The 9370-nt window shown below is 41.5% G+C and overlaps 1 protein-coding gene across 1 annotated transcript; it reads right to left on the reverse strand.

The window, feature by feature from the left end:
• Positions 1-489: 489 nt before the first annotated feature.
• get4 (guided entry of tail-anchored proteins factor 4) lies at positions 490-8870 on the reverse strand. The gene is made up of 9 exons (XM_084567466.1): positions 8678-8870; positions 7724-7802; positions 6444-6525; positions 5732-5881; positions 4379-4517; positions 3999-4139; positions 3798-3873; positions 3504-3576; positions 490-2928 (listed from the first exon to the last, which is right to left on the reverse strand). Exons 1-9 carry the CDS (start codon positions 8815-8817, stop codon positions 2837-2839), a joined length of 972 nt encoding a protein of 323 aa, XP_084423592.1. The 5' UTR covers positions 8818-8870; the 3' UTR covers positions 490-2836.
• Positions 8871-9370: the final 500 nt, after the last annotated feature.

A 9370-nucleotide genomic window follows, 5' to 3' on the forward strand; every position in this document is an offset into this window, starting at 1 on the left:
GACTCATCAGAGAATGGACATGGGCCTTCTGAGGGTGTCCCGTGGTGTCTGGTAGCAGAACGTTGTCAGTGGGGGCCTTAGGGTCCTATGGGTTGAGGGGAGGGGCCTCTGTGGATCATCCCACAGATACTTGATTGGTTTGGGCTGTTCTTCATGTTTTTTGTTTTAGTTGTTCCTAAACTGTTTCTGTGTGTATCTGTGTCAGGCTGCATCCTGCTCATTGCTATGGGGTGGGGGTGCCTGGTCTGGTTTAGGTGGGTACTACATGTCTTCACATGAATGCCAGGTCCAAAAGTTTCACAGAAGAACATTGTATCGTCACAAGATGGTCAGTGTTTTTTTACCTCTCCTGGTCATAATGTTATGCCTGATCAATGTATAGTATGTACAGTGCGTTTAAAATGTCTACAGTATTTATGATTACTGAACCAAGTACCAGTGTTTGAAATACACTGCATTGTGTAGTAAAACAAACTGCAGAGGAAGCTGTTTGACATTCTCAAACTCTTCTTAACTGTAGTTTATTTAGTGAACTGTTGAAAAGCCAAACACTCCGCTTTAGTTCTCAAAGGACAAAATCATCGAAAACAAAAGCAAACAGCTGTGATGACATTCACTGACACACAAAATGGTAGGCTTTTGGTCACACACTCAGGACAAAAATGACTTTAACAAAAAAAAAAAATATCTCAAGTTTCATTTCTCCCTCCGACACGTTTCAGCTGCTGACATTGTCACATCCAGGACACTGTAATACTTAAGAAACTGCAACTTAGATACCGGGACATGGTCTCTGACGTTATCCAACCAAATGTTGGAAAAGTGTGTTCCATCGCTGAGAAACCCTTTGGCCTGAATTTCCCGTTAGATGGTCAACCTCTGTGGTTTAACAAAAGCCTGCTGGATCTGTTCGTGACTAGCAACAGTTAACTTGAATCTTCAAAGAAGTGATTATCCCCCAGTTTTTAAAGAGCGCAGCGTTTAACTCTTCAACACCAACATTAGATTGGCTAGATGTTACTACAGCAGAACATGCGCACGCTGACTAAGTTCAATCTCTTCTTCTGCAGCCCTGCGAAACTACGGAATACCAGAATGGCCGACATTAGATAAATGACGTGTAAGTAATGAATCACAAGGAAAAGATTTAAATGAATCAAAATGATCGAAACAGCTAATTATAATCTTGAATTTGTAAATGCTAAAATATGTGGAAGCAGAAACTCCAAAATATGTGTTGAGTTTTAACTAATTTACCGAAGCCTGTTTCAGTGTATTGGTCCGTGTTTAAATTTCACTCCACTGGCTCACTTGGCTGTTTATATTTCCGACTTTTATTCTTTATTATTTATTAATTAATCGGCCACCTACGGCTTCCATAGATCAACTCTGATCATTAAAAAAAAAAAATACAAAAAAAAAAGAAGTAATAATCATTACTCTACACTGGAAGACCTCTGGACAATCCTAGTTTCCTGGTATTTAATGACAATTTTTAATTTCATAGGGGGACTGATCACATTTTAAGATAATATGGATTTTCAGAAAGTTGCAAGACCTGAACTGATCAGATGTCACTACGAGGACATACGGACGTTAGGGATGAACAATGGGAGCCAACAAAAGAAAGCTGTGTTCTTAGGGCAAATGAATCTAACACTGATGAACAGCAGCTATCGTGTGAACTGTGATCCTTATTATGCACTGGCTGAGCTGATGCTTTCCTACCGAGCTGCCTCCAGGAGGAACCAAAAACAGACAAGGAGGGGGGGGTAGTAACTCAGAAAAAGGTAAGCAGTGGGTTTCAGTATTAGCAAATGAATACATGCAACAGACATTTCCACAGTGTGAAGTGTTCTCTCCTCTCGTTAAGATCCCCTTGCAGACTCTCGTCATTGCCAGAATTGGGATTTTCTTGCGAGTGTGACAAAAACCCAAATCTAGACCCATCCCCTACCCACACACACACACACAATTCCTCCGGGGGAGATGTACATGAGCTCAGAGGCTGCAGCTCAGCAAGCGCACGTTAAAGAGTCGGCCTGTTGCAGTTTGTGCGCTTGCAGTAGTTTAACTGAACAGAAAAGACACCGCAATCTTCACTACAAAAGGGTTTGTTTGAGATTTAAGGTGCAACATGATGTGATAATAACTTAAACACTCTGATGTCTTTATATAAGTCCATGGAACTATGGATGAGAGGCTGAAACATGGCCTTGGCTAAAAGTACAATTTAATTTACTACTGAAAGAAGAGACTTAACGGAATAAGTCGTTGACTGGCAGCAGCTACACCACGGCTCTGACCGAGCTCCGCGTGGCTGCCTGATGAACTGAAACAGCTGGAAAAATGTAGTGAGTTCTTATAATGTTGTGACCAGCATCACGAAGACAGGGTTATGCTTGTGATGCTGTCCTCCCCACCGAGAGACTCCACATATACTGACCTCCTGGTAGCAGGTTTTCAGGGGGGGGCGAGAACAAATTGTTACCTTGGTTTAAAGATCGCAAAGGGCAAGAGTCCCAAACCAACAAAAGTGATGATTAAAATAAAACGATATAGTCTTACAATAATTCAACAAGGGTAGAGTTTGTAGTTTGGCGCGGTCCGTCCAGGCAGTGCTGACAGGGATGTTTTGGTGGACAGATACTTGTTCTGATTTTGGACAGAATGGTTTAGGATAATGGAGGGGGGGAGTTTTGTGAAACAGCACGCCTCTGAAAACAGGGACCAGCGCCTCGCCCTGACCCCGTTGTGGAGGTGAAGAAGGGAGGCGGGCGGTCTTCCTCTTGTTTGCGTTAGTTTGTTCGTTCTCGTTCTCTCCTGGGCTGCAGGCTCAGTCTAGTTCTATGGGGCTACTGTCCTCCTGGGCTTCTTCGGCCCCGTCATCCTCCTCACCCGAGCCCATCAGGCTGTTCAGCAGATTTCCTGTCGGATGAAACGTGGCACTGATATTTTTTATGAAGAACATAAAATGGTGCAATCGACACACAAAAAAACCCACAGAAGAGGATAAGGGCCACTGTTCCTTGTCTGTTGGATCAGACCACATGGTTCAGCTGCTCCCTGCAAGCGTCAATGAGCTTTCCCTTCCTTGAACCGGTTTTGATATAATATAATAATATTTCCCACACACTGACAGGTGCCATGATAATGAGATAAGGCCTTGATAATCATGTGTGATTATGACCTGTCGGTTATAATGTTGTGGCTGCTCGGATGTATGTTCTCATCTACTGCAAACTAGTAAGGGAGGGTTTTGTGGTTTATGTTTGTTCGATTTATATCCTGAATTAAAAAGTCAGTTGTTCAGGTTAGTCACATGAGTCATAACTGCATTGTTTGAATACAAACATCTTTTGTTTGGTTCCTTTAATTCAGATTCTGCTTGTGCCAACACGTCTATGAAAAGGTGCAAAGTAGGAGAGACTAGGTATAATTTTCTTCCAAAACACTGCATCACCCAGCATCAATTAGTCCACTCTATGTCCTTGCGTACTCACCTAGGAGGCCGCCGTATGATGGGGACTGTTTGGGTGGAACGCCAAAGAAAAGCTGTCCTATTCTGTCGAGATACTGACGAGCCAATAAAATGCCAGGAGAAGCGGGGAGAGGAGGACAGGGAGACAAGGTTGTAAACAGTGTATGTTAGAATCATCAGCTATTCCACCATAACATCAAGATGGCAATGTGAAGGTATGCGAGAACGATGCAGGCTAAACATGACGTGATCGCATTATTAAAGATCACGGGCGAAGATTATAGAAAACATTATTAACACGTATCTCAACGCTCACCTCATTATACATGGGGTCCCTCTTCAGGGAAGGCTGATATTGCTCACATAACACTGTGAAAACTGTTAATTTTCCCCTGGAGAAAACACACACAAAATCTTTAAATGCATCACCTCATCTATTTTCGTCTGCTCAAACGGTTTACTGGTATTTATAGACGCTCTTCTGTCAAGCCCAAGATATAACTACATCTCTCCTCACCCATCCACTGCCAGCAGCAGAAACCAGATAAAGTTTAGTAGAGGCTGGACGAAGGGAGGCCCCTTCTCTATGGACGGGTGTTTCTCTGTGTAAGTGCTGAACACCACGGAAGCGCTGTTTTTGTTCTTTAAGCAGAGGAACCTGGAGGGTTTGGGGACAGAGGATGAACACGGAAGGAGAGGAACAGGGAATAAAACAAGTCAGAATGTGAGAACAGAGAGTTCAAAGACTCTTCAAAGAAAGACAGAAAATCACATGACTGCTGGCTGACATGCTGGAGAAGGCTACACGAGCACCACTTTGATTTGAAACTTTTACAGCGTGACGATGTCCTCAGCTAACGTCAGTGTTTCAAAGAGCGGTCGTGGCGGTTCACTTACTGTAGGACGGCCTGCGCCACAAACATGTCGACCTCACTGCGGAAGCCTCGTGACGCCGAATACTCCACCAGCATCTGTGCGCAGCCCTCCCCGTCAGACGAATGTAGGAAGTGGTAACGGGACTCACTATAGTTTTGCTCTGAACAGACAAAAGATTTTAGGTTTTAATTTTTAAGATTGCAACATCCACCCAGGAACAAGGCAGTATGCACATTAAAGACCAGATTAATAGCAACGCACACCAGACAGGTTGTTATCTGACACCCATAGCTGACTGGGAACAAACGGTTAGATCGATATATAACTGGACGCGGACATCATATTTATTATTTTAGCGGTTTGCCAGAACATGTTTCAATTATGCACTCGCTTGCCAGTTCGTTAGGTACACTAGTAAAAACAAGAATGCATTCCAATTTAACAGTCGTGCATTTAATCTTCCTTTAATAATGTTCATCTTATGTTGAAACAGCAAAAGAAAGATGGTAATCCAACTGTAATGGCAAATAGTCTTGTATTTAAATAGCATTTTTCTACCTATTGGTACTCAAAGCGCTTTACAGTCACAGTGTCACATCTACCTGTACGTACACACACAAACACACACACAGGACGCTTTGGCATGTAGTCCGTGTATCGAGGATCAAACCACTGACCCTCTGGTTCATGGACAGCTCATTTGTGGTGATGTTAAACTGGACTGAATTCGACACTTAAGTGTTTCTGTTATTTAGCCTAGCCCACTGACTAAAACAGAGTTGTAATGTAATACAGTTCAATAGCACTACAAACCACAGCCTCCAAAATGAAAACACAGTTGAATCAACAGCCCTCTCACTTATTTTAAGCTACGAATGCCATAATTTTCATGAAGCTAAGATTTATTGTAGGACTGTGCATAATGAAATGGGAAGTGGATGTAATGAATGTGTGTTTATGTCCAAACTGGAGGAAGGATTTGAGATTCACAAACGGAATTTGACTAAAAAGCAGTTTAATGGACGGGTGATAAATGTTTCTCTGTCATTTAAGCAGGTAAAGGTTATGGACTTGGAATAAACAAAACAAATCGGTGTGTGATTTCCAAAACCACAGAAATGCAAAAGATATCTCACCGTGGGATAAATAAAAGGATTATCTTCACATCTTATAAAAGCTATTAACAAGTCACATGTGTTAGTTCTTATCCTTCAGTAGAGTATAGAGCAGTAAATATTTTGATCTCCTGAGATAATGCTTCATTGCATGCTTAAAATCGATCTCACTAAAGCTCGACTTTAAAATATAAAGTAAAATCTGTAAATGAAGATGACTTGCTGCCACCGTCTACAAACTGAACGACTAACTGGTTACCTTTCCACAAGGTGACAGCCAGCAGCTGGTGTAGTTTTGGGTGTCCCAGCTTGCCAGACCCTCCTGTGGACCATTTCAAGGCTCTGGACACAAATGCTACCCTCTCTGGAGAATTCTGGTCCATCTGGCTGAACAGCTTAGCCAGGCTTTCTGCTCCACATACACACAGGAGTGAAAACCACAATTAATAAAAAAAAAAAAAAAACATCAGAGAAAGTATGCAATGTTACACTTCATTTGAAAGGCAGCCTTCTTTGAACACAATTGTAATATATTCATATAGCACTTATTAATTAATTAATTATACAGAATTAGAAGATAATCTGTACAGAATTAAGGCCAATCAGTAGTGGATCTGCAAACTTTATCACATACTGCAACTTAGCTGTACCACTAATGCTTCACTGCATTAAAACAATTCACATTATGAATTCACAATGTGCATACACTGGAAACATCTCTACAAGTTAACATGGATCATTCTTCTCTCTCTAAAGCTATATTTGTTTGAATAAAAGGCTGTAATTTAAACACTGACATTTTAAGCGTTCCTTACTGGTCGGTACACATCAGGGTTGATGTTATGTTGTGACTGTCATAACCCACAGTGAAAGGACAACACATACTGGAACTTTCAAATACAAAATATGCAGCTTTACTGGGGCAATTTGGGGGATGAATAATATTGAGTATATGAAGGTTTGCCACCTACCTAATATTTCCTCTTCGACTTTAGTCTCAGATTTCTCCAGGACCTCCAGCACCAGCATGGACAGATCTGCTGCACTGTTTTGCTGCAAAGCAAGATACAACCAACATTTTTCCCCCCAATCTATGTGCTCGCACGGATAATATTGAGTGAATAGGACAGAATAGGCATAATAAATCTATGGTAGAATGAACAAAACTGAGTGAACTCTCAGGGTGGAAAGACCATATCTTGGCTGCCTCCACATGAAAGCAACATGTGGTAACTTCTAGGGGTGTCCCATTCAATTTTTTTTTACCAATGGTTTAATATTGAGTCCCAATCAAATAAAACTATATTTCCTCCCTTGGAGATTCATAAAGGCTTTTCTTATCCTCCTCGCATGCTGCCAGATCATATATGAACCGTGTGCACCATGTGACCGTGTATTAAGTACAGCAAATATGGCTGTCAAAGCTAATGTACCTTTGGTCCAGAAACTCAAATAGACGGTGAAAATCTATGTTCTCTGGCGAATCAAGTTGGTAGTATTGAATTACAATCTCCTACTACCACCCCAGGAAACATCGACATTGCACAATTCACAAATTGCGGTTTGACTGACTTTAATTTCAAGAGTAAAGTAATTCCACACTGCTGACATGCTTAGTCACATGGTTTTGGTTCTTCTTCTGTGGTTTTTGGAAGCTCTAACGTTAGCTAAAGGCCATTTAAACAGAAGAACAAGAAGTTTTGATACTACAGGGACATGGTTTAGGGTTATGGCAAAAGATCGGGCTTGACTTATGCCCAGCCCTATTATTTAAAATATATCTGGATCGACCCCGGTCCCGATTGGGACATTCCTAGTAACTATACTCGCCTTACAAGTTCATTTGTAAACTACTAAAAACAAATGCATTCTAATATAATTGTCCTTCATTAAATCTAAGCCGGTTTAATTGTAGCACAAACTACATCCTCCGAAATGATCAGAGTTGAATTACCTCCTTTTTGAGTCGCAGGACTGTTCATTTAGCAAACATTTTGACTAGTGCACAGGATGAACTGTGCAGTGAGAATAAATTAAGGATGGAAACCCGATAATTTATGTTAATTTAATAATGCAGTTTTATTTCCACTTTATTTGCTATTTGGTAAACACACGTCATTGTCAGTTTTTTGTACATGAGCCGTTTCATTATGACCCCTATGTTACAGCAAAATGAAAACAATAAGTGCAGTCTCAAAGCTACTTTTGAACATGATGAGTAATGTTTGGTGAGAAAACATTTTACGGGTACCTGATTATAGCTGAAGAAGAGCAGAGCACCGTTGTACATCAGCTCCCTGGCCTCAGCATGTTTTGCCTGCGACATGTACCTGAGGGAGGACAGGAGAAACAGCATTACACATACTGCAATACTATCTGCTTGATTTGCATGATTTGCTTGTCTGACTCGGGATTATTTCTGTTTCCCCTCTTCTGCAAACTTAAAGCAAATGTAGAGTGGAGCTGGAGTATTTGTATGATGTCAAAATATTGCAATTATGACTGGTAGCAATGAAAAAGAATAGGAAGTAGTAAACAACTGTAGTAATGACAGTGATATAGAGATGCCTTTTCATCAATTGGGAGAAGAGTTTTGGTGGCAAAGCATTTAATATAAATAGTACTGGCTGAAATTAGGCACTAGAAAAAAGAATAACCCAAATCTGAGCAGATTGTGAAAATGTCTTTACATTTATTACATGTTTCTACGAAATTAATATGACAGACAAAAACATGTGCATCCATAAGAACCTAGGCTGCGGCGGTGCAGAATGTAGCTATCAGGCTAAATGCTAACACAGCTGGAGTGGTTCGTCAAACATGTTCAGGAAACGACAGCGGCTGATAATGTCTGTAAATTTACATGTTAAATGTAAATTGTTCAAAGAGACACAGACTGTGTGACCGTCTCACATTAGCAGCCCAGCTAACTCGACTTCGGGTATCGTTAGCTTGGTGTTAGCGCTGCTGCTAGCTAACTAGCCGTAGTTAGCAGTCCCGTTTCGAGACCGTGGTGAGATCGAAATGACGACTGTCCAAAGAAATAGACGGACCGGTTCGAATGGGAGGGCCCGCGATGCCATCAGACCAATCATAAACGGGCAGGTATGGAAGCAAGGTTGACAGCGGAATGATCTGGAACAGGCAGGCCTCAAAGCCGAATGACAATTACAACTGCACCCACGAACATAAAACGAAGCCTTACCTAAAAAATAAAGTCCTGTACATCTGGTGTGCTTCATAGTAATCCCCCTTTTCTACACTGGCTCGAAGTTTTCCTTCCACCCTCTGCACGCCTCCACGGTTCCGGGCGCTGGAGCACCTCAGAGACTCCTGCTCCGACATCGTCGTTGCTCCGCAGGCAGCAGCGCTCTGTGTGGCTGTTGACAGAGCGAACCCGGAAAGCTTTAAACGGACCCTCGCGGCTTGCCGTAGCCGGCGTGTTATACAGTCAATGGTTGTGGCTCTTTGGCTGGAAGATTGTGGGAACATTTATGAAACCTTGTGAGCAGCCAAGCTCCCAGAAGGTTGATTGTGTTAGCCTACTATTAGGATAAGGCTGTGATTAGGGGAAACAAAACTATTCAGTCAAACTATTAGTCATAGCCCTGTGAATTTATGATAAACGTCTGTTATTCCCTTATGCGCAACACAGTGTTCACTGAGTAAATGTATGTCTCAACAAGATTCAGATTTCAGATTCAGAAAACTTAATTTAAGGCACAAGTCAGCGGCTTAACGTCCAAGTACAGACATTTTAAGGAGAAAAAAAAAAAAACAGAAATAAAACAAGACAAAATACAAAGTATATACAAGTTACCATGCCATAAATGTTGTAACTATCCAAAATGTGCAGACTGTACAAGTAAAGTGACTAAAAGTGCAAATGTAAACAGAA

Source organism: Chelon labrosus, assembly GCF_963514085.1.
Source record: "Chelon labrosus genome assembly, chromosome: 19".
Classification (NCBI taxonomy): domain Eukaryota; kingdom Metazoa; phylum Chordata; class Actinopteri; order Mugiliformes; family Mugilidae; genus Chelon; species Chelon labrosus.